At 38.0% G+C, this 27,188-nt stretch overlaps 1 protein-coding gene across 1 annotated transcript in view; it reads left to right on the top strand.

Moving 5' to 3' along the window:
* LOC139934923 (tectonin beta-propeller repeat-containing protein 2-like) overlaps positions 1–27,188 on the top strand; it is a 54,335-nt gene that overhangs the window by 14,168 nt on the left and 12,979 nt on the right. Inside the window, exons 2-8 of the mRNA XM_071929352.1 lie at positions 14,667–15,067; positions 15,731–15,862; positions 17,853–17,984; positions 20,453–20,613; positions 21,109–21,560; positions 22,957–23,595; positions 24,548–26,147. Of these exons, the coding sequence (XP_071785453.1) occupies positions 14,705–15,067; positions 15,731–15,862; positions 17,853–17,984; positions 20,453–20,613; positions 21,109–21,560; positions 22,957–23,595; positions 24,548–26,147 (3,479 nt within the window). The 5' untranslated portion in view covers positions 14,667–14,704. The remainder of the gene's footprint in view (positions 1–14,666; positions 15,068–15,730; positions 15,863–17,852; positions 17,985–20,452; positions 20,614–21,108; positions 21,561–22,956; positions 23,596–24,547; positions 26,148–27,188) is intronic.

Raw genomic sequence — 27,188 nt, 5'->3', positions numbered from 1 at the left:
ACAAACTTCGTCAAAGTAGGTATGTTACCCGCACGTTGTGATACATTATGTGGCTATACACAATCATGCTAATTTGAGACAATCTTATAGTTGGGCTGAGCTAACTAGCGATGTGACATTATTTTTCCGCCCAGGACATGTTGTCAGGGATGTAACAAACATATATATGAAAGAAAATATTAAAATTTCATAAATTAAAGGTGACACAAATTTCACGTTGTAATACATTATGTGGCTATACACATGGTAATTTGAGACAATCTTACATTAGTTGGGCTGAGCTAACTAGTGATCTGAGATTATTTTTCCGCCTAGGAGATGTGGTCAGGGATGTAACAAACATATCTATGAAAGAAAAAATTAAAATTTCATAAATTAAAGGTGACACAAATTTCGTCAAAGTTAGGTATGTTACCCGCACTTTGTATACACTATGTGGCTATAATCAAGCGCTAATTTGAGACAATGTTTAATTAGTTGGGCTGAGCTAATTAGTAATCTGAGATTATTTTTCCGCCTAGGAGATGTGGTCAGGGATGTAACAAACATATCAATGAAAGAAAATATTAAAATTTCATAAATTAAAGGTGACACAAATTTCGTCAAAGTTAGTTATGTTACCCGCACTTTGTACATTATAGGCTATACACGCGCTAATTTGAGACAATGTTTAATTAGTTGGGCTGAGCTAATTAGTGATCTGAGATTATTTTTCCGCCCAGGAGATAGGGTCAGGGATCTAACAAACATATCTATGAAAGAAAATATTAAAATTTCGAAAATTAAAGGTGACACAAATTTCGTTAAAGTTAGGTATGTCTATACACGCACTTTGTATACACTATGTGGCTATTATACATCAAGCGCTAATTTGCGACGATCTTTAATTAGTTGGGCTGAGCTAATTAGTGATATGAGATTATTTTTCCGCCCAGGAGATGTGGTCAGGGATGTAACAAATATATCAATGAAAGAAAATCTAGAAATTTCATAAATTAAAGGTGACACAAATTTCGTCAAAGTTAGGTATGTTTGCCGCAATTAGTACATTATTTGTACGTAAGAGCTAATTTGAGACAATCTTTAATTAGTTGGGCTGAGCTAATTATTGATCTGAGATTCTTTTTCCGCCTAGGAGATGTGGTCAGGGATGTAAGAAACATATCTATAAAAGAAAAAATTAAAATTTCATAAATTAAGGGTGACACAAATTTCGTCAAAGTTAGGTATGTATCCGCAATTTGTACCTATTTAGGCTATCAAGCGCTAATTTGAGACAATGTTTAATTAGTTGGGCTGAGCTAATTAGTAATCTGAGATTATTTTTCCGCCTAGGAGATGTGGTCAGGGATCTAACAAACATATCTATGAAAGAAAATATTGAAATTTCATAAATTAAAGGTGACACAAATTTCGTCAAAGTTAGGTAAGTTTGCCACAATTAGTACATTATTTGTACGTAAGAGCTAATTTGAGACAATGTTTAAATAGTTGGGCTGAGCTAATTATTGATCTGAGATTATTTTTCCGCCTAGGAGATGTGGTCAGTGATCTAACAAACATATCAATGAAAAAAAATATTGAAATTTCATAAATTAAAGGTGACACAAATTTCGTCAAAGTTAGGTATGTTTGCCGCAATTAGTACATTATTTGTACGTAAAAAAAAAGCTAATTGGAGACAATCTTTAATTAGTTGGGCTGAGCTAATTATTGATCTGAGATTGTTTTTCCGCCTAGGAGATGTGGTCAGTGATGTGACAAACATATCTATGGAAGAAAAAATTAAAATTTCATAAATTAAAGGTGACACAAATTTCGTCAAAGTTAGGTATGTATCCGCAATTTGTACCTATTTAGGCTATCACGCGCTAATTTGAAACAATCTTTAATTAGTGTGGCTGAGCTAATTAGTGATCTGAGATTATTTTTCCGCCCAGGAGATATGGTCAAGGATGTAACAAACATATCCATGAAAGAAAATATTAAAATTTCATAAATTAAAGGTGACACAAATTTCGTAAAAGTTAGGTATGTTACCCGCACTTTGTACCTATTTAGGCTATCACGCGCTAATTGGAGACAATCTTTAATTAGTTGGGCTGAGCTAATTAGTGATCTGAGATTATTTTTCCGCCTAGGAGATGTGGTCAGGGATGTAACAAACATATCTATGAAAGAAAACATTAAAATTTCATAAATTAAAAGTGACACAAAATTCGTTAAAGTTAGGTATGTCTATACACGCACTTTGTATACACTATGTGGCTTTATACGTAAGCGCTAATTGGAGACAATCATTAATTAGTTGGGCTGAGCTAATTAGTGATCTGAGATTATTTTTCCGCCTAGGAGATGTGGTCAGGGATGTAACAAACATATCTATGAAAGAAAACATTAAAATTTCATAATTTAAAGGTGACACAAATTTCGTCAAAGTTAGGTATGTTACCCGCACTTTGTACCTATTTAGGCTATCACGCGCTAATTGGAGACAATCTTTAATTAGTTGGGCTGAGCTAATTAGTAATCTGAGATTATTTTTCCGCCTAGGAGATATGGTCAGGAATGTAACAAACATATCTATGAAAGAAAATATTAAAATTTCATAAATTAAAGGTGACACAAATTTCGTTAAAGTTAGGTATGTCTATACACGCACTTCGTATACACATATGTGGCTTTATACGTAAGCGCTAATTTGAGACAATCTTTAATTAGTTGGGCTGAGCTAATTAGTGATCTGAGATTATTTTTCCGCCCAGGAGATGTGGTCAGGGATGTAACAAACATATCTATGAATGAAAATATTAAAATTTCATAAGTTAAAGGTGACACAAATTTCGTCAAAGTTAGGTATGTTACCCGCACTTTGTACCTATTTAGGCTATCACACGCTAATTGGAGACAATGTTTAATTAGTTGGGCTGAGATAATTAGTGATCTGAGATTATTTTTCCGCCCAGGAGATATCGTCAGGGATGTAACAAACATATTTCTGAAAGAAAAAATTAAAATTTCATAAATTAAAGGTGACACAAATTTCGTCAAAGTTAGGTATGTATCCGCAATTTGTACCTATATAGGCTATCACGCGCTAATTGGAGACAATCTTTAATTAGTTGGGCTGAGCTAATTAGTAATCTGAGATTATTTTTCCGCCTAGGAGATATGGTCAGGAATGTAACAAACATATCTATGAAAGAAAATATTAAAATTTCATAAATTAAAGGTGACACAAATTTCGTTAAAGTTAGGTATGTCTATACACGCACTTCGTATACACATATGTGGCTTTATACGTAAGCGCTAATTTGAGACAATCTTTAATTAGTTGGGCTGAGCTAATTAGTGATCTGAGATTATTTTTCCGCCCAGGAGATGTGGTCAGGGATGTAACAAACATATCTATGAATGAAAATATTAAAATTTCATAATTTAAAGGTGACACAAATTTCGTCAAAGTTAGGTATGTTACCCGCACTTTGTACCTATTTAGGCTATCACACGCTAATTGGAGACAATGTTTAATTAGTTGGGCTGAGATAATTAGTCATCTGAGATTATTTTTCCGCCCAGGAGATATGGTCAGGGATGTAACAAACATATTTCTGAAAGAAAAAATTAAAATTTCATAAATTAAAGGTGACACAAATTTCGTCAAAGTTAGGTATGTATCCGCAATTTGTACCTATATAGGCTATCACACGCTAATTTGAGACAATGTTTAATTAGTTGGGCTGAGATAATTAGTCATCTGAGATTATTTTTCCGCCCATGAGATGTGGTCAGGGATGTAACAAACATATCTTTGAAAGAAAATATTAAAACTTCATAAATTAAAGGTGACACAAATTTCGTCAAAGTTAGGTATGTTACCCGCACTTTGTACCTATTTAGGCTATCACGCGCTAATTTGAGACAATCTTTAATTAGTTGGGCTGAGCTAATTAGTGATCTGAGATTATTTTTCCGCCTAGGAGATGTTGTCAGAGATGTAACAAACATATTTATGAAATCAAAAATTAAAATTTCATAAATTAAAGGTGACACAAATTTCGTTAAAGTTTGGTATGTCTATACACGCACTTTGTATACACTATGTTGCTATATACGTAAGCGCTAATTTGAGACAATGTTTAATTAGTTGGGCTGAGCTAATTAGTAATCTGAGATTGTTTTTCCGCCTAGGAGATGTGGTCAGGGATGTAACAAACATATCAATGAAAGAAAATATTAAAATTTCATAAATTAAAGGTGACACAAATTTCGTTAAAGTTAGGTATGTCTATACACGCACTTTGTATGTGGCTATTATATATCAAGCGCTAATTTGAGACAATGTTTAATTAGTTGGGCTGAGCTAATTAGTGATCTGAGATTTTTTTTCCGCCTAGGAGATGTGGTCAGGGATGTAACAAACATATCTATGAAAGAATTTTTTAAAATTTCATAAATTAAAGGTGACACAAATTTCGTTAAAGTTAGGTATGTCTATACACGCACTTTGTATGTGGCTATTATATATCAAGCGCTAATTTGAGACAATGTTTAATTAGTTGGGCTGAGCTAATTAGTGATCTGAAATTATTTTTCCGCCTAGGAGATGTGGTCAGGGATGTAACAAACATATCTATGAAAGAAAATATTAAAATTTCATAATTTAAAGGTGACACAAATTTCGTCAAACTTAGGTATGTCTATACACACACTTTGTATACACTATGTGGCTTTATACGTAAGCGCTAATTTGAGACAATCTTTAATTAGTTGGGCTGAGCTAATTAGTAATCTGAGATTATTTTTCCGCCTAGGAGATATGGTCAGGAATGTAACAAACATATCTATGAAAGAAAATATTAAAATTTCATAAATTAAAGGTGACACAAATTTCGTTAAAGTTAGGTATGTCTATACACGCACTTTGTATACACTATGTGGCTTTATACGTAAGCGCTAATTTGAGACAATCTTTAATTAGTTGGGCTGAGCTAATTATTGATCTGAGATTGTTTTTCCGCCCATGAGATGTGGTCAGGGATGTAACAAACATATCTTTGAAAGAAAATATTAAAACTTCATAAATTAAAGGTGACACAAATTTCGTCAAAGTTAGGTATGTTACCCGCACTTTGTACCTATTTAGGCTATCACGCGCTAATTTGAGACAATCTTTAATTAGTTGGGCTGAGCTAATTAGTGATCTGAGATTATTTTTCCGCCTAGGAGATGTTGTCAGAGATGTAACAAACATATTTATGAAATCAAAAATTAAAATTTCATAAATTAAAGGTGACACAAATTTCGTTAAAGTTTGGTATGTCTATACACGCACTTTGTATACACTATGTTGCTATATACGTAAGCGCTAATTTGAGACAATGTTTAATTAGTTGGGCTGAGCTAATTAGTAATCTGAGATTGTTTTTCCGCCTAGGAGATGTGGTCAGGGATGTAACAAACATATCAATGAAAGAAAATATTAAAATTTCATAAATTAAAGGTGACACAAATTTCGTTAAAGTTTGGTATGTCTATACACGCACTTTGTATACACTATGTTGCTATATACGTAAGCGCTAATTTGAAACAATGTTTAATTAGTTGGGCTGAGCTAATTAGTGATCTGAGATTATTTTTCCGCCTAGGAGATGTGGTCAGGGATGTAACAAACATATCTATGAAAGAATTTTTTAAAGTTTCATAAATTAAAGGTGACACAAATTTCGTTAAAGTTAGGTATGTCTATACACGCACTTTGTATGTGGCTATTATATATCAAGCTCTAATTTGAGACAATGTTTAATTAGTTGGGCTGAGCTAATTAGTGATCTGAAATTATTTTTCCGCCTAGGAGATGTGGTCAGGGATGTAACAAACATATCTATAAAAGAAAATATTACAATTTCATAAATTAAAGGTGACACAAATTTCGTTAAAGTTAGGTATGTCTATACACGCACTTTGTATGTGGCTATTATATATCAAGCGCTAATTTGAGACAATCTTTAATTAGTTGGGCTGAGCTAATTAGTGTTCTGAGATTATTTTTCCGCCTAGGAGATGTGGTCAGGGATGTAACAAACATATCTATGAAAGAAAATATTAAAATTTCATAAATTAAAAGTGACACAAATTTCGTCAAAGTTAGGCATGTCTATACACACACTTTGTATACACTATGTGGCTATTATATATCAAGCGCTAATTTGAGACAATGTTTAATTAGTTGGGCTGAGCTAATTAGTGTTCTGAGATTATTTTTCCGCCTAGGAGATGTGGTCAGGGATGTAACAAACATATCTATGAAAGAAAATATTAAAGTTTCATAAATTAAAAGTGACACAAATTTCGTCAAAGTTAGGCATGTCTATACACACACTTTGTATACGCTATGTGGCTATTAGATATCAAGCGCTAATTTGAGACAATGTTTAATTAGTTGGGCTGAGCTAATTAGTGATCTGAGATTATTTTTCCGCCTAGGAGATGTGGTCAGGGATGTAACAAACATATCAATGAAAGAAAATATTAAAATTTCATAAATTAAAGGTGACACAAATTTCGTCAAAGTTAGTTATGTTACCCGCACTTTTTACATATATAGTCTATACACACCCTAATTTGAGACAATGTTTAATTAGTTGGGCTGAGCTAATTAGTAATCTGAGATTGTTTTTCCGCCTAGGAGATATGGTCAGGGATGTAACAAACATATCTATGAAAGAAAATATTAAAATTTCATAAATTAAAAGTGACACAAATGTCGTTAAAGTTAGGTATGTCTATACACGCACTTTGTATACACTATGTGGCTTTATACGTAAGCGCTAATTGGAGACAATGTTTATATAGTTGGTCTGAGCTAATTAGTGATCTGAGATTATTTTTCCGCCCAGGAGATGTGGTCAGGGATGTAACAAATATATCAATGAAAGAAAATATTTAAATTTCATAAATTAAAAGTGACACAAATTTCGTCAAAGTTAGGTATGTATCCGCACTTTGTACATTATAGGCTATATACAAGCGCTAATTTGAAACAATCTTTAATTAGTTGGGCTGAGCTAATTAGTGATCTGAGATTATTTTTCCGCCTAGGAGATGTGGTCAGGGATGTAACAAACATATCTATGAAAGAAAATATTAAAATTTCATAGATTAAAGGTGACACAAATTTCGTTAAAGTTAGGTATGTCTATACACACACTTTGTATACACTATGTGGCTATTATATATCAAGCGCTAATTTGAGACAATGTTTAATTAGTTGGGCTGAGCTAATTAGTGATCTGAAATTATTTTTCCGCCTAGGAGATGTGGTCAGGGATGTAACAAACATATCAATGAAAGAAAATATTAAAATTTCATAGATTAAAGGTGACACAAATTTCGTTAAAGTTAGGTATGTCTATACACACACTTTGTATACACTATGTGGCTATTATATATCAAGCGCTAATTTGAGACAATGTTTAATTAAGTGGGCTGAGCTAATTAGTGATCTGAAATTATTTTTCCGCCTAGGAGATGTGGTCAGGGATGTAACAAACATATCTATGAAAGAAAATATTAAAATTTCATAAATTAAAGGTGACACAAATTTCCTTAAAGTTAGGTATGTTACCGGCACTTTGTTGAACTATGTGGCTATTATATATCAAGCGCTAATTTGAGACAATGTTTAATTAGTTGGGCTGAGCTAATTAGTAATCTGAGATTGTTTTTCCGCCTAGGAGATGTGGTCAGGGATGTAACAAACATATCAATGAAAGAAAATATTAAAATTTCATAAATTAAAGGTGACACAAATTTCGTTAAAGTTTGGTATGTCTATACACGCACTTTGTATACACTATGTTGCTATATACGTAACCGCTAATTTGAGACAATGTTTAATTAGTTGGGCTGAGCTAATTAGTAATCTGAGATTGTTTTTCCGCCTAGGAGATGTGGTCAGGGATGTAACAAACATATCTATGAAAGAAAAAATTAAAATATCATAAATTAAAGGTGACACAAATTTCGTCAAAGTTAGTTATGTTACCCGCACTTTTTACATATATAGTCTATACACACCCTAATTTGAGACAATGTTTAATTAGTTGGGCTGAGCTAATTAGTAATCTGAGATTATTTTTCCGCCTAGGAGATATGATCAGGGATGTAACAAACATATCCCTGAAAGAAAATATTAAAATTTCATAAATTAAAGGTGACACAAATTTCGTTAAAGTTTGGTATGTCTATACACGCACTTTGTATACACTATGTTGCTATATACGTAAGCGCTAATTTGAGACAATGTTTAATTAGTTGGGCTGAGCTAATTAGTAATCTGAGATTGTTTTTCCGCCTAGGAGATGTGGTCAGGGATGTAACAAACATATCAATGAAAGAAAATATTAAAATTTCATAAATTAAAGGTGACACAAATTTCGTTAAAGTTTGGTATGTCTATACACGCACTTTGTATACACTATGTTGCTATATACGTAACCGCTAATTTGAGACAATGTTTAATTAGTTGGGCTGAGCTAATTAGTAATCTGAGATTGTTTTTCCGCCTAGGAGATGTGGTCAGGGATGTAACAAACAATCTATGAAAGAAAAAATTAAAATATCATAAATTAAAGGTGACACAAATTTCGTCAAAGTTAGTTATGTTACCCGCACTTTTTACATATATAGTCTATACACACCCTAATTTGAGACAATGTTTAATTAGTTGGGCTGAGCTAATTAGTAATCTGAGATTATTTTTCCGCCTAGGAGATATGATCAGGGATGTAACAAACATATCCCTGAAAGAAAATATTAAAATTTCATAAATTAAAGGTGACACAAATTTCGTTAAAGTTTGGTATGTCTATACACGCACTTTGTATACACTATGTTGCTATATACGTAAGCGCTAATTTGAGACAATGTTTAATTAGTTGGGCTGAGCTAATTAGTAATCTGAGATTGTTTTTCCGCCTAGGAGATGTGGTCAGGGATGTAACTAACATATCTATGAAAGAAAAAATTAAAATATCATAAATTAAAAGTGACACAAATTTCGTCAAAGTTAGGTATGTCTGCCGCACTTAGTACATTATTTATACACATGCTAATTTGAGACAATCTTTAATTAGTTGGGCTGAGCTAATTAGTAATCTGAGATTGTTTTTCCGCCTAGGAGATGTGGTCAGGGATGTAACAAACATATCTATGAAAGAAAAAATTAAAATATCATAAATTAAAAGTGACACAAATTTCGTCAAAGTTAGGTATGTCTGCCGCACTTAGTACATTATTTATACACATGCTAATTTGAGACAATCTTTAATTAGTTGGGCTGAGCTAATTAGTAATCTGAGATTAATTTTCCGCCCAGGAGATATGATCAGGGATGTAACAAACATATCCCTGAAAGAAAATATTAAAATTTCATAAATTAAAGGTGACACAAATTTCGTTAAAGTTTGGTATGTCTATACACGCACTTTGTATACACTATGTTGCTATATACGTAAGCGCTAATTTGAGACAATGTTTAATTAGTTGGGCTGAGCTAATTAGTAATCTGAGATTGTTTTTCCGCCTAGGAGATGTGGTCAGGGATGTAACAAACATATCTATGAAAGAAAAAATTAAAATATCATAAATTAAAAGTGACACAAATTTCGTCAAAGTTAGGTATGTCTGCCGCACTTAGTACATTATTTATACACATGCTAATTTGAGACAATCTTTAATTAGTTGGGCTGAGCTAATTAGTAATCTGAGATTATTTTTCCGCCCAGGAGATATGATCAGGGATGTAACAAACATATCCCTGAAAGAAAATCTTAAAATTTCATAATTTAAAGGTGACACAAATTTCGTTAAAGTTAGGTATGCTGATAAAGCATCCCTGATGGTGTCGACGTGTATTGACGGTCGTTTGCGGATTTTTTTAAATTCGGTGCTGAGGAGAATTTCGGTGCTGGGCCCGATTTAGTGTTGGGCCCAAACACGGTGCTCACTTCAGCCTGGTCCCGAGCAACCCTTGCTACATGGTCACATCAATTTTACTGTATTTATTTTCATATCTACCTCTAGGTGCAAGATTAATAACTGTATTAATTATTAAATAATAATTATAATACAGATGCACTAAAATAAAAATTAAAAATAATTGTAGAGACCTACACAGGGCCCCCTACACATGAAATTGTTGTAACGATTCTATCCACAATGTCCACACACGCAGCATATATACACTTCCTTGTTGTGTAGAGAGGTCCAGTGGGTTTGTCCCTAAACATGTTGTTGGGATTTTATATTGTGTCACTTCTTGTTAAAAAATATTACATGTAGTTCTAGCCCCAACTTGTGTGGCCAAGAATGATTCAGCTATCCTTGGCCACACAAGTGGGTCTAGTTCATATTTCAACTTTGATTACTGATAGTGATACTAAATATAGTAGTGTAGTCTTAGTGAGTTAATCAGTACTTCAATGTTGACAATGGTAACACCATGGAGGTAGAAACACAGACTGATCTTTTTGTATTTCCTTCCTCCATGTTAATTGGAGAGTCTACAATTACAAATGGCTGTCACTACTAGCTCTGTTGCTTTGGTGGAACATTTGCCAACAAACTTGATAAAGTGATTCAATTTCAATGTGTGGACATGCAGGGCAGCCAGATTTGTCTGTAAAGACTCAGGACAAGCAGTGTCTCATCAATGATACAGGCCTTGAACTACGCTCTTAAAGGGGCACAGCAATTTTCCTCTTGTAAGGGGCACCTCTATGAGGACAATGTAAATTTGTACAGGAACCTTGCACAGGGCACCACAGAAAAAGCACAGGGCACCACAGCAAAAGCACAGGGCACCACAGAAAAAGCACAAGGCACCACAGAAAAAGCACAGGGCACCACAGCAAAAGCACAGGGCACCACAGAAAAAGCACAAGGCACCACAGAAAAAGCACAGGCCACCACAGCAAAAGCACAGGGCACCACAGAAAAAGCACAGGGCACCACAGCAAAAGCACAGGGCACCACAGCAAAAGCACAGGGCACCACAGCAATTGCTGTGGGTGCCGTGGGTTATTTCGAGGTCTGAGTGATAGCATAGCTGGGATGGGAATCCCTTGAGAATCTTGGACAAGCTACCTCAAGACTCGCACTTCTGTACAAATCAATCATTATGTCGTAGCCATTAACTCTGACGGGTACCATGAATCACAACCTGCCATAGTAGGAATTCAAACAAGGAAATCCTCCGCAACCTCTTTTCTTCACCCCGCAACAAAGAAAGACTGTTATAAATTCTCATTCTTACCAAGAACAATGGCCGAATGGAACCTTCTACCTGTAAACGTTTGCCAATCTCCAACTGTAGACACATTCAAGACAAAATTAATTGACATGCATACCTTTATTCGGGAGGCCCGTTATTAATCAACTAAAGTAGTATTACCCACCAGGCACTGGCACCATTGATATCCTGATAATGCAGTTTGTGTGCAGTACCAAACAGATACAGATACAGCCGTCGATTTCACCAAACTCTTCCTAACTTAGGATTAATCATAGGACTTAGGACGGTTCAGTTCCGTATCCAAATACCCGTCCTAACTCGAGTTAGGATTAACCCTAGCGTTTCGTGAAATGGGCCGCAGATACTCTGTTTAAATTTTTATTATTATTAAAGGAACACTTCAGAATTAGTAAGAAAAAACTTGTCTTCCTTGTGGTTTATTACTTGAAGTTTTTTAAGACCACATCCTCATAAACCCTCATAAGTGGCATGTCGTTGCTGAGCGAATTGACTCAAGTTATGGTGGTTTTAGTCATCTGCATGTGGACCAATTCATCAACCCTTATTTATGCGCATAATATTGTTATCCAACAATGATTGTAAATGCTGGTACTGCCTGCCCACTGGGCTAGTAAAATGTATTTTTTACTTGCCCGCAGGAAGTTTTAGGTAGGCCAGATTTTAAACTTTTGTTATCAATGGGAATGGAACAATTAAAACCGGTTAAAACTGTTTTACCATAAAACAATTAGGGAATAAGTTTACAGCAGTACCTGTGTGGTGAACCATTGATTCACTGCTTGGTAATGATCAGGTTGGAGGCTGGCTGCTGTTAATGGATAGAATTGAATCTCACAGGCATTTTTACTCGGGTGGGATTCGAACCCACGACCTTTGCAATTCTAGAGCAGTGTCATACCAACTAGACCACCGAGATTGCCCGGTAGCTAGAGGTAGTATACAGTGCTACACACATCGGTGTATATGGGTAAAAACCAAAAATTAATATTCGAACTGCCTCTAGCTACCGGGCAATCTCGGTGGTCTAGTTGGTATGACACTGCTCTAGAATTGCAAAGGTCGTGGGTTCGAATCCCACCCGAGTAAAAAATGCCTGTGATTTTTTTCACAGGACTCGGGAAAGTACTGAGTATACAGTGCTACACACATCGGTGTATATGGGTAAAAACCAAAAATTAATATTCTTTATCCCCGATGCAAATTTAACATCTATTAGAATTGAATCTCTTAAAACACACCTTTTTTTTTCTTTCTTTCCTGACGAAAGGGGGGGGGGGAGTACCCGAACCCTCTAATCTCTTAAAACACACTTTTTTTTTTTTTCCTGATGAAAAGGAGGGGGGGGGGGCGTTTCCTAACAATTCTAACAGAATCATTCAAGTGGAAAGAAATGTAAAGAGAGAGAGACAGAAAACATACGGATGAATGATAAAGAAGGAGACCAGGTTGGGGGTTGGGTAGAGGGAAGGGGTTGGTTTTACCACAAGTGGATAGAGAAAAGACTCTGTGGGGTCAAAACATACAATAAGACTGTTAAATTGCCCCTTTGAAATGCTGCATTGTGTTTTAGGAGTATTTCTGGGATTCAATACAATAAATTCATAGTATCCCATGTACAGCCAAAGTCGAGCAATACTCCTTTGGCTCACACTATGCGCATAAATCATAACATGTACAACAGAGGTCAGAAATGCATCAGCAGTGATTCAAAAAGTACCAGTAGAAATCTAGAATGTGCAAGTATGTAAACAACACTTCAAGAAGTGAGAGTGAAGGTGGGTAGCATATGTGTACAGGTGACTTGTTCTGATGACAACCCCATGTTCCAATAACCCCATGTGGATTCACATAGTAAGATAAAGGTTGGATTTACATGATTAGGAGTCTTAGTGCTTTGTGAAATCTCATTCGTAGGTACTCTACATTTTTATAATGTTATGTATTACATTTTCCTGAACCAATAATTGTATATTATGTATGTATGCCTACTTGTTTAAATAAAACTCAGTTTCCTTTTAAATGACAAGCATATTATGGCAGTCATACATAAATGTAGACTTCCTGTACCTTACTGTCTGTGTTTCAGTTTCTCATGCATGTCCAAGGAATTCTTGTTGCTTACTAAGGCCTACCGTCTGACATTCTGTAAAAATTAAACATCATTAAAGTGTTTGCAATTAATTTTTTCAGAAAGTTTTCAGGTTTGTATGATCTTCGGAAAGTTGGCATGGTATTATACAATTATGTTGAAACTTCAACTGTTGCTGTTGTTTGTATTTTACTAATTTGTTTGTCTTTTATGAGTCAATCTGTCAGAGTTCAGGGTGCAAAAAAAAACTACATGAAGCACGGCAGTTCATAATCAGAGGAAGTATAATACATGATAATTGTGGGTTACATGTACACATGTATGGCAAGCTTTAATCTGAAGTTATCATTGTTAATATTTAATTAAGATCTTGACCTTTAGAAGAGCATTGTGATTTTTGAACTGTCAAATGCTGGATGAAGTTGAGTCAGATTAATAAATTATATTAAAAGGAGGGTATTAATTGGGTAACCAGTAGAGGCCTTTCAGCTTTTAGTAAGCATTTTGAGAATTGTTTCACTTCCAAGTAATGTGGTTACATGTTTTTATCCCTCCAAATTTCAATCTGAGAAACGTTTCTCAGAATGTGTATTCCAATTTTGAATTATTTTTCCTGCATGGAAGAAATGTGTATATTTTATGTGTCTACTTGTATAGGATAGAAACAATCAAGTGGTTTTAAAAAACAAACGTACATTCCCATTAAAAGCGCAATGAAGCACTTAATGCAATGTACACCCCAGACACGTGGCTGATATTGCACCATCGTCACACATGAATACTGTCTGCCACGCTCGTCATTTTGAAAGTCAAATAGCACACTGTTTAGAAAGTATGGTAAGCGTGTGAAAAGGAACACTTCAACACTAATTCACAAAATGATAGCGACCAAGAATATCTGAGAAGATGACATCAGGGCCCAATTTCATGGTTCTGCTTATCGCCGAATTCTGCACTTCTTTTCCAAAACATTTAAAAACAGTTTCTTACTAATTGCTTATTATAACACTCATGAATAATCGCAACTCATGACTAGTGGTTACTAATACTATAAACATCTTTAAAGAAAAACCCCGAGCCAAAAACATCACGGGAGTGAAAGATCATTTACTTCTGCTTCCCCTTCATAAAGGAACAACTTCCCAGATTTTCTTTCACCATCAATAGCTTTGTTCAAAACTTCCCCTAAGAAGAAAATTCCCCGGTGCATTATAAATTCCCTATTATTATCGTTAAAGTAATCCTCTGTCTTATTTGTAGATCCTATTTCCTAAGTGACCTTGTCAGAAGAAAACAAGATGGCCGACTTAGAAACAACACAGAATCCGACACCAGAGGGGCAAATCCCAACAGACAACCATGATGACCAAACAGAGAAACCACCGACAGAGCCAAGCATCACAAGCACCAGTCGGATATCAGACCTGAGCATGGACTCCCTGCCCAACGTTCTGCCGGAGCTGTGCGAATTTGCTCCATTAGATTTCATCCTGAAACAGTTGCCGCAAAAGGCGCAACGAGCACAGCGTGCCTTGACGGCCATCACGGTGGAATTCACCTGCATGGATGCCAACAAAGACTTCATTGTTCTTGGCGCTAACTTCTCCATGGTGTTCGTGTATGACCGCTGTGAGAACTCCATCATCAAGTTGAGATGTGATGTAAGACTTTGACCACAGTCAAATTTAAATAAGGAATAAACTTATAATATATTTAATTCTTTAATTACACACCCAGCAGCACAATTAGCATCAATAACAAGACGAATAAGAAACGAGAAGAAATGTTCAGTTTTTAGATGTGGGAAGAAATGTTCAGTTTAAGATGTGGGAGAATACAAACCTATAGGGGAAAACCACACAATCAGGCAGGGAAAGAAACACTAAGCCAACCTGATTCCCAAAATTGCAAAACATGATGCGTGCACACACTAAGAACAACTTCCATTATATTTATAGGGCCCATGCAAAATGCTCAGCCCACTCACACGGCGCACATATCCTGGCCGCTATTTTAAGAGTCAAAATTGAGCACAAACATGCTCAAAAGATTTTACTTCTAAAATTTTGGAAATAGTAGATGCCCGTTGTTGGGAGGTGCATTCTGTGTTGCGTAAGGGGTCCATAGAAGTCAATAGATCCCCTTGCATAATAGTATTAGTGTTAAAACGCTAAGGTCACGCGCAGATTTTTTTGCACAAAGAACCGCCATCGTCCAATGATCTTCCTTCATCTGGCCTCAGGGATGGGGCTTTCTGAGAGTGTGACTTCATATATGCACTGGATCTATACTGTGAAGTTATTTTCTTTGACTGTTCACTTTAGGATAGGAACTGTCGGATCACCTGCGTGAAGATCATGACTAGTCTCGATCATCAAATAGCTGTGGGTACCTCAAGCGGTCAAGTAGAGATCTACCTGCTACCAGCTAAGAGACCCGGCCAAACCACTAGAGAGGTAAAAGATATTTAGTCTCAAGAATATTGACTCTTTAAAAGTTTTCCGCCATGAGCCATTTTGAGATATGGTGGCAGAATAGACCTTTATCATGGTGCAGCCATCTTAAAATTCTCCCATTGATATAAATGTTACCAAACCGAGGCTGGAAGAACAAAATAGTGTGGTTCCTATTTGCAAAATGATTATTAGCAATCATAATTGTTATTTGATACGAGGAACATGAGCAAGATGGAGGCAGCATGGTAAAGGTCTATATGTGTACTATAACACTATTAGGTTTGGGTATATTTCACTGCATACACCCAAACCAAACAGTGCACTCCTATAGTGTTCACCATATCTCAAAAAGGCTAAAGGCCTGGTCACACAGGCCCCGATAACGAGAACGAAAACGAGAACGATAAAAATGCACGCTCGCGATTGGTTGAACTGATCCACGCAGAATACACCCACGCTCATTCAACCAATCGAGGGCGTGCATTTGTATCGTTATTGTTTTTGTTCTCGTTATCGGGGCCTATGTGACCAGGCCTTAAGGCCCATCTTCATACCATGGAAGTTGTGTGAACGTTCATAAATGTACTCTTACCAATGTTGTGATTTCATGTTAACTACCTTCTGGAGACTGGGAACAAAAGGGAAAACGAAGGTCTTCACAGGGGAATTCTCAAGACAGGGGCGCACCACAAGGAATTCTGTATACAGACCATATGGGAGGTTCTTAACTACAGAGATGAAGAGAGAAAAAACAGGTTTCTCCACAGGGAGGCTGGGAGGCAAAAAATAGAACGTGTGCACACCTAGGCATGTTTCTTCGGGTTTTTTTAAGGGCAAGTGCATCAAGGTGTTTTCTCCTTGGTGAAAACATTGAGAGTTGTAAATTCCTATAGGAACAGGATGCCAAGGCACACAATTCGCCTGCCGTTATTGCCTCCGTTAAGTATCAGACCTTTATCATACTGTAGTTTGGATGTAGTTAACATACCCAAGATTATGTCATGTTATCACAATGTATAAAAGCACTCCATAATTTCCGTCTCCAAGCCTCAATGTAACCCATTGAACCCATAGCAGTTGCCGTGGTGCTTTTGCTGTGGTCCCTTTTGCAAGGTTTCAATACTAATTTACATATTCCTCATTGAAAGTGCCCCTAACCAGAGCATCGTTACTGTGCCCCTTCAAGAGCACAGTTCAAGGCCAACAGCTCCATGATTTCTAGCCCTATATAGGACTCTTTCTCTGTACACAGGAACAGAGTCCTAACTATTGAGGCCCGTTTCTGGGGCGGATAAATTTCACAGCTTCATAACTTAAATCTTACCTGCAACAAGCCACTAATTTCAACAGATTCACATTCCATGGCGGCATACATTTTTCTGCGGTGGGTTTTGGTCCTCATATTTTCCTCACAAATCCGTCATTTTTGTGAAATAATGCAGCTTCCAACGTTAAAAAGTTCCCGTTTCGATCGTTTTCTCACAGTGTTATCTGTTGTCGTGCGTACGCGGATACATTCGCGTGCAAAACGCATGATGCAAGCTTAGACGCATGAATTCTTGCTCACCGTATCTTGACTGCACAGCGTTAACAACACAATTCAAAATTTGCGCGTCTTGCGTACACACGGCAGACTGTGAGAGTACGAACAAAAATGGGAATTCCTTAACGTTGGGAGCTGCATTATTTCATGAAAATGACGGATTTGTGAAGAATATATGACGATCAAAACCCACCGCAGAAAAACATATGCTGCCATGGAATGTGAATCTGTTGAAATTGGTGCTTTCTTGCAGGTAAGATTTGAGTTATGAAGCTGTGAAAATTTTCCGCCCCAGAAATGTACCCTGATGTCCAGGATGTCACTGTAGTACAAAACGAAAGTGTAAGGCCGCCAGGGCTACATGATTTCAAGCTCTGTAGTAGGGAAAACAATTCTTGTGTTTATGATTTAAAATAACGCCAAGCTAAAATTCTTATGATTCGGTAGCTGAAGAAGTTTTTCGTGGATGGAGGACATCGAAGCAATGTGACGTGCGCTGAGTGGAGTGCCAATGGAATGAAGCTTTTTACTGGAGACTCCATCGGGAATGTGGTTTATACTGCTGTGGACTTTTATGAGGTGAGGTCAATAACTCCCTTGACTCTTTAGAACAAGGAAGGAAGAGCGAACACTTAAAGACTAACTAATGACATTAAAAAAAACTGCATGAGCTTTCATAGAAACTACTTCATTGCGTCTGATGAAGTAGTTGTTGCTACGAAACCTCATTGAAGTTTTTTATGTAAATAGTTAGTCTTTTAGTGCTACAACCACCCTGGGAGTTTTATCTTTCAAACTAACTGGGCTATTTTTTAGTATCCTTTAGGCCATTTTTTTTTAATAACTTGAATTACGGGAATCGCCACCCGAAAAAATCGTGTTTCTGAAAAAATCTTTAAAAATCCCCGCCCGAAAAATCTAATTTTGTAGGGGGAAAAAAAAAAATAAAAAAAAATAAATACACAACACTTTCATACAACAGTGCCACCGATCGCGTACATGTACAAAACACCATCGTGTACATGTTTTTACTAGCGATTTTTTCTTCTGGAGTTTACAACGAGACCCCTACATGTACACATACATGTACGTACAATGTACATGCACATGTACACGTATTAAACCGCGGCGTGAGTCAGTGTCAGCGGAGAAAACAAACCGCGGCCGATGTATGATGGAAACCAGACCAATGGTATGCATTCACATACAAAAGTGTGAGTCCGTTTATAGACTATACTATTTGCCCAAGTGCAAACAGTTTGGCCATTTAGTAACAACCACGAGAGCATCGACCGCTCACGACCCAAACTCATGCAATCAATTAATGCGTCAACAAATGGTCTGTGTGCGCGAATTTGGGCAGAGCATCAGCGTGTCGTGTGTGCTTCCTTCTGCACTAACTCGTGAGCTAGGAACCGGTGTACGTCCGTGGATTAGTAATAAATCATGGGCCTTAAATCACGGAGATATCGGTAAATTTGTCTTTATTTCAATTTTGTTCTAACATTTGTTAATTTGGTGAAAGTCTGACTTTTTGTTCGACACGGTTTAAAAAAAATATGAATAAATTTTTTTCAAGCCGAAAATGTGAATAATTTAGGGTCGCGGTGTAACTTAAAGTAAGGGCCGGTCAGTAACCAGAAACCGAACATTTTGTTTGGCCTAAAACACTGGCGACATTCAATCAGTGAGTGGTTGCTTTTATCTACATAAATTGTGTATATATGTACGTGTTTTAGAAGCCGCCCGCTTGCATTTTTTTTTTCTTTTCTTTTTTTTTTCCCCCGCCCGATTTTCTGGGCTCGAAGTTCCGTAATCCTTCTTTTTTTTTTTTCCCCCCCGCCCCCCGCCCGTTTTTTGTAGCTTACAAATCCGTAATCCAAGTAATAAAAAGAAAATGGCCTTACTGAGACCAGGGCTCAACTTCATAAAGGCTGTAAACAAACAACCTTGCTAAGCACAGAACAATCATGTTAACATCTATTAAAAAATGAAACAATCCTGCTTAACAGAAACTGATTACCAACCCAAATTCCATAAAGTTTACATTGTTGCAACTGGTGCCCTATTTATTTTTTGCTTACTAAAGCAGTTTGCTACTTAAGCAGTTTTTTTCTGCTTAACAGCTTTATGAAATTGGGCCCAGGGCTTGAATTTTCCACTGGACCGAGGCCAGTGGTTTTAGTGTTGGGCCATAAAAGGCAGTGGACACTATTGGTAATTACTAAAAAACAATTATTCGCATAAAATCTTACTTGGTAATGAGTAATAGGGAGCTCTTGATAGTATCAACATTGTGAGAAACGGCTCCATTTGAGGTAATGTAGTTTTCAATAAAAAAGCAATTTTCAACGAACTTGATTTCGAGACCTCAGCATGAGATTTTAACGTCTCGAAATCAAGCCTGACAAAAATGTAGATCGTGAGTAAACTGCAGAGCTTCTGTCACCGATGGCACAGCTTGCACAGTCTCGAGGTAAACGGAATCAAAGTTTAGGACCAAAAACATATGAGGGTCGCTAACAGAGGACCCTTCGATATAATTTAAAATTGTAATTGCTCAAATAACAGTTTAATGTGTGTTACAGGAAGATTACAGAATTGGTTTTGCTAGCAAAAACATTGCTGCCAGTGCAAGCACTTTATGAAATCCACCATACAATAAACTGACAAACCTGTAGAAGTTTGAGATTGATCTGCCATCTGGGTCACGAGATAATAGTGAAAAACCTATTACAAATTTTGCATTGCATCGATGCCAAAGCAAAACTGAATAAAACGCTCACTGAGCGATAAACTCCAAATACGAAATTAGATAATTTATTTCTCATCAAATATGAAGTTTCAGACAGAAATATTTTGAAGGTATATTTTCTACTATCATCATCATAAGACTGTGAATTGTGATCTTTACGATGTGTGTTTCTTACAAATTCTGTAACAGTCCTTTAAACGTGACAGGAGACAGGAAGTTCTTTCACAATTTGATTTTGGTCATTTACAAACAAATTTTGTTCAATAGATTTCCCTTCTTCTTTCATTGTCAGAATAAATGTCACTCAGAACTCATACTCAAGGAAGAGATGCCGATTGTACAGCTCAACTACGCCCACAAGATTCTGATCATCTCCACTTACAGTAGAACCGTCTTGTGTCATACTGATGAGAAGTACAGACTTCAGCAGGTTGGACAGCGTCCTAGGAAGAGGTGAGTCCTTCTTACATAGCGTGCATATCCCTCACTCAGTGACGCTCCTGGAACTGTATATTATTTCATTACCGGCCAGGCTCCTAGTGGATGATAACAACATCCGTATGGCCTCTGAAGGGGGATAACCCTGTTTCAACCCTGGTAGCAGCTGATTTAGGCTGACATCTCAAATCAGTTAAGTGTATCCCTCACTTTTAAGTTTCTGTTCGGCCCTATGACGTTAGGCAATGTCGTATAAAACAATTTGAAAGTTCATTGAAGAGGGGGCTCCACGGGTCACCAGTCAATCGCCCAAATTCAGGGTTGTTTTGATTTAATATCAGAATTTGGGAATAAACTGGAAAATCTCTGTGCACAATGTGATGTCGTGCAATTGTTTTGGATTTTGACAAAAATTCCACTTGAAGGGTATCAAAAGTTAATGATGGTGGAATGTACATGTAAGGATCTAGGATTATATTCTTAAATCTTATTCATTCTTTCTATCAACAGCAAAGGTTACTTTGGTGGTCATTTTGTCCCAGGCCTTTGCGCGGCTCGTGATGCAATCCTCTGCGCGACCCGTCCCGGCTTGCGACTCTGGCGTGCCAACACCGATGGCACTGTACTGGAGACGCTGAAATTCAAAGATCTCCTCGTCGGCGTGCACCAGACCATCATGCTCCTGCCTTCCACCAGACAGCAGGTCCAGACGGCCACCGACCAGCAGTTTGGACCCGTGCTATTCTTCAACGAGTCCTACATCCTGACGTGGTCTCACAATCTCTTGGTGGTGCTTGACATGGTTGGACCAAGTGGGGCGAGGGTCGTAGCGAGTAGCCTGGGAGACCTTGGGAGTATCATCTCTGTGGCGACGTGTGGATCGGAGATTTACGTTCTGAGAAGAGGGTTAGATAGGCCGCTGATACGGATCGCTACGGAACCTGAAGTCTTCCCTCTAAAAGGTTATTTTGTTATAAATTTAAATTTGTTTTATTCTCTGTGATGGCGTAGACCTTTTCGCGAATACCCATTTCGCAAGCGCTAACTTTTGAATGAGGTGCATGCTGGTCTTGCTAGCGATCAAACTTGCTTTCTTTGGTAGGGGGGTCCGTACTCGACAAGCTCTGCTTTTTACGGGCCCCCCTCCCTCTCTGTTGTCATGTGCTTTGTATTGGCTTTTAGTTTTTTGTTTTCTGTTATTGTATGATTGCCTTTGCTTGTGAATGGTTGTTTTTTATTGTATTACATCAATGTTTTCACATAAATTCTTGAATTGAACTTGATCGCTAGCTAGACCAGCATGCACCTCATTCCATGCCTAGCACAACATATCAAGTAATTGCAATACCGTTTTGGGGGTTGCTAGTTCATCAAGTTCAGTTGCCTTCTACCTCTGTGGCCCTGGTTCAATATCAAGCCAGGGCCATGTGGATTCTCTCCTATGCCTCAATTTGGGTTTTTTTGTCCAAGCCCTCAAGCTTTCTTTCGTTCAGAAAAACCTTACACTTCCTTGCACAAGACAAATGTTTTTCGTCAGATAACAATAAGATTTCACTTCAGAGGGAGCCGTTTCTCAAAAGATGTTATACTACCAACCTCTCTCCATTACTCGTTGCCAAGTAAGGTTTTATGCTAATAATTATTTTGAGCAATTACCAATAGTGTCCACTGCCTTTAACCTTGGTTACTTACTTAGCCTCAATTTTCTGCCTCTTTTAGAACTGATTTCTTGCTAATAAACAACAAATAAATGTGTCTTTGACACACTCTAACACTTTTTATTTATCGTTGACTCAACAGTTGTTAATTGATAAATATAATTAGATAACATAGACATTGAGATAACTGCTACATCAGTGGTTTTCATACTGTTGTTCATAAAATGCACTTGAACAAAAATTGTACCCGTGATTGTGGCTGTGCACACACAGAAATGTGAGGTTGTCCCAGGACATTGCAAGTTTACTTTGCAAGACTTTGCAAAAATTCGCACAACATTCTACTCGACCCTCCAGAAAGCACAATCTCCAATTCCATCAAATTCGTCACACAACCAAAATCTATGGCAGCAGTTTTTTTCCGGCCACCATCAAGGACTGGAACGCCTTACCCGGTAGTGTGATTTCCAGCGACTCATTAGATATCTTCAAAGACACTCCCATCCACACAATGCGCATAAGCTGGTGTGATGTGTCTTTAGACATTTTTTGGCCGGCTCAACTATACAGATACAGATACTTATTTACTAAATGTTAAACTCTATTTGTATGTCCACAGCTTAACAAAAAGGGCCTTACTTGACTTTGCAGCTTACAACATGAATAACTGTGCTTCAACACAAATCTGTTATCTTTGCAGAGCACATCAGTCTTGCTGAAACTGATCACCTTAAGGTTTCACGACCAGGAACAAACAGCGGTACAAACAGCAACACCAGCAGTCCAAGCTTACCAAGGAAGGACCGAGGCTCCAACAGCATCAAGCAGGGACTCTTCGCCGTCAAGACTCTCTTCAGTAAAGCCAAAGAGGAGATCGTAGACACTACGTCCAAACTTAAAGTGCCGAAGTTTGGCAAGCTTGACCAAGAAGACGGTAACAGTGCAGGGTCGTCTCGGCGAGGAAGCCAAGATGGCCCGACCGCAATGTGTCAGACTCCGGATGCGACCATCTCACCGGAGATCATCGCTGCCCAGTTTGCCGCCAGAGGAAATGAAACTGTCCATCAAGTTTCTCCTGGTGCTTTAGAAAGGGACCACAATGTCGTTGAACACTCGGAAGCCCAACCCAGTGGGGGACCCGGTGCGTTAGCGTTGGACCAGACTGGATTGGCCCTGACGGGAGAGTCGCAAGCAGAGGAGGAGCAGCTCCCGAATGAACATCCAATGATAACTCTCAACGAGAAGAAACTCATGGAGATCGGCCAGCGGAGCTTTGATGATGAACTCGTCCGTCCAGTCAAGCATTCCAAAAAGAAGAAGAAGAAATCAACTCACAAAGGCAAATTTGTGTTAATTTCCCTATGATGTTAATAACATACCTGACATTAATTGTTGGTTTACCAGTAAACATTTATGTGTGTTAGCACTGTACAGGCCTACTCAGTACTTTCCCGAGCTCTGTGAAGAAAAATCACAGGCATATTACTCGGGTGGGATTCAAAGGTACCTGCTAACACACATCAATGTATTTTGTCAAAAACCTGTCAAAATGTTCTTTATCCCCTAAGGAAATTTCCATCTATTAAAACATACGTGATATTCTTCCTACTTTAGTCTGATGTCAGTAAAAGGAATTGCAGTGAAGCGTCTTGCTCAAGGACAAAATTGTCATTACTGGGATACGAACCCGCCCCCCCCCCCCCTCCCCAATGACTTAACCTCCAGAACTTGAGTCAGGTACACTAGATTACTCAGCCCTGGTACATGATTAATAGTTTTATTTTAGTGCCGATTAAATTGTAGATAACCCCAGTATTTTTTTTCAATATTTTCAAAGTGGTTCTTCTCTTTTAGCATAAAGCTTTCTTGAAAATATATATTTTGTGACTCTGGGAGTTATTATTTTATTTTTCAGAGTTTGTAACCGTTTTTTCATAAAGAACATTTTTTCATAAAAACAGGTGCAGGATTTTATTACACTGAATTACTGCTTCTTTAATATTGTTAGTTTTTGATCGAGATAAAGAATATAATTTGTTCTTATCCTCACACACTGTCGATGCAAAACTAACATAAATCATTACCGTATCATAGGATTTTAAACTCCCTCTAGCCACTGGGCTAGCTCGTTCATCCAGTGGTAAGACATCTGCTCTAGCAATGCTCTAGTGATTTGCCTGTGAATTATTTTTTTCACAAAACTTGAGAAAAGTAATGAATATAATGTGCTTAATACACATCGTTGTATAAGGGTAAAGCCAATTATATTACTGCTTCTTCTTTTCCAACAGGTAAAAAAGACCCTTCAGATCGATCAGCCACCCCGTCCCCTACTCCAGAGGACAGCAACGGCTCATCAAACTTTCCGAAAACCCAAACTCTTAATCCTAGATCTGAAGTTGACAAAAGTAGATCCGATAGCTTTAATAGTGACAGCTGCAGTGTCCGATCAGACAGAAGTTCAAGTGACAGCAAGGAACCTCACCCAGAAATCCTCAGCGTTCCAGGCCTTGATGCCGTCCAGCTAGATTCCACAGGATCAGACAGCCTGAAAATGGAAAGCGGGAACATGCAGACAGATTGCAAAAACATGGAATCCAACTCCAGAACTCCTGAGGTCCAGGAGCTAAAGAACGACACAAGTGCACCGAGTAAAGAAACTAGCCTACATTCAGAGAACATGAGGACTAGAAATGAGCATACCAAGAAGGACATCCAAGAGGGTCAAAGTGCTTTGCCGGAGGGTGTAGTTGCTTTCAGTAGGGGAGGTTTGGAAAGGATGATCACAGGAATGGTTGCAGACAGTAACGAAAACATTGAAACAAGACTAGGTTCACCAATTCTGAACACCATGTCACCGCCCAGTGTTATTGGTGTGAATGATTTAGCAAGAACGCTCAAGTCTTGGGAAGGTGCTGATGCAATGAGTCAGGCACAGGGTACCCAGATGGGACATCCAGCACAGAGTCAGCAGACGGGACGTACTTATACCATTTCCACAGACAGCATTCATTCATTAGTGTCCGATGATGCAAACTTAAAACTGGATCTTCACAAAGAAGTACCTTCAGATGCGCCTGGCCCTCGTGAGCAGGAGCATAGTAATGCAGAAATCTTGCCACCTGCGGAGATGAACAATGACAAAGAAACAACTGTCAATAAGGAATCGGCATTGTCCAAGGCTGATTCCACCGATGATGAGTTTTATGGGAAGTATCTCTCCCAGTCTCCGAGCAGCGACAGCAGCCCACCTGGAATCTTCGCCATCGAGGAGGCAAATCCCCCGGGAGATGTCGAGGAAGGAATGCTAGAAGACACCCCGATCCCGGAGAACATCCAGCAGAGGTTTGCCGGTAGCTGGATGCAGTGCAACACGCCCGGCTTCATCTTCCAGCTCATGGTGTCCGACAAACACATCTGGTGTGTGGACAACAAGGACAGAGTCTACCACTCTCTGGTGTCCAATGTCAGCCTCAAGTGGAACAAACTCAAGGAATCGGCAATGCAGATTGCAACTTCTCCATCCGGAAACATTGTTTGGCGTCTGCATCGGAGGACGAACACTGCCTTCGCCTGTGCCCCAATCAGCCCTCAGTGCCCGATCGGTACCAAGTGGTACGAGGCTGCTAGAGGGATCATACACATCTGCTTGGATGAGACCATGGCCTGGCTAGTCCTTAACAGCGGGGCGATCTATGTATGCAAGGGTATCAGCCGTGATGTACCATATACAAGGCCACAAAAGGCTGCGAGTGATGCCTTTGTGACACAGATTGCAGCAAATCGTGGTGTGGTGTGGGCCATTGGGTCTAACAAGATGGTTATGTACAGGAGTGGCATAACTCGGAAGAGGCCCGAAGGCACAAAGTGGATGGTTTTTGAGGATTTAAGGTACGTAGCTCTCAAACCGAAATGAAAATCTTTTGATGATGCAAAGTTTGGCTAAAAAAGTAAAACCCACACTTAACTGCATTAAATTTAAAATGGAAGTACATTTTGACACTTGTAATATGGTGTTTAACCCAAGCATTGCCCACTAATAATAAAAATACTAATAATAACAAATTTGTGTTATCGCATTTTACAATAACCCTCTCAATGCGCTTTACATTAGTGCCCTGGTCATTTGGTTGGGTCAATAACATCCCTTTAATCTTTCTCATGTTCGTGGCGCTCCGAAGGCTTTTTCATACACAATATCAACCTCTACCCTCACCTGGCCTGGATGAAAAGAAGCACTTATAGTAAAGAATCTTGCTCAATGACCGGGTTCGAACCCACACTCCGATGACTTAAAGGCAGTGGACACTATTGGTAATTGTCAAAGACTAGCCTGCACAGTTGGTGTATCTCAACATATGCATAAAATAACAAACCTGTGAAAATTTGAGCTCAATCGGTCATCGAAGTTGCGAGATAATGATGAAAAGAAAAATAGCCCTTGTCACCTGAAGTTGTGTGCTTTTAGATGGTTGATTTTGAGACCTCAAGTTCTAAATCTGTGGTCTCGAAATCAAATTCGTGGAAAACTACTTCTTTCTCAAAAACTAAGGTACTTCAGAGGGAGCCGTTTCTCACAATTTTTTATACCATCAACCTCTCCCCATTACTCGTCACCAAGAAAGGTTTTATGCCAATAATTATTTTGAGTAATTACCAATAGTGTCCACTGCCTTTAACCACCAGAACTTGAATTTGCTGCTCTTAACCACTCAACCTTGACACCCTAATAAATAGTGTAATGCAATGCATTGAAAGCTTTTAAAATCAAATGGTCAGCCACTTTGAAAGTGACTTTGTGTCACTATTGTCTTCCATTGCAAGGGTTCTTTGTTTTTTGTTTTGCTTCATAAAATTTTAGTGAACCACCCCCACATGAGGTGTTTCTCTGCCAAGCCAGGTTCCTTAGTTCTTTGCTATTTTTAATAATAA

This window comes from Asterias amurensis, chromosome 1, assembly GCF_032118995.1.
Source record: "Asterias amurensis chromosome 1, ASM3211899v1".
Classification (NCBI taxonomy): Eukaryota; Metazoa; Echinodermata; class Asteroidea; order Forcipulatida; family Asteriidae; genus Asterias; species Asterias amurensis.
The sequence above is the reverse complement of the archived record's forward strand: the minus strand, read 5'-3'. Positions and strand labels throughout refer to the sequence as shown.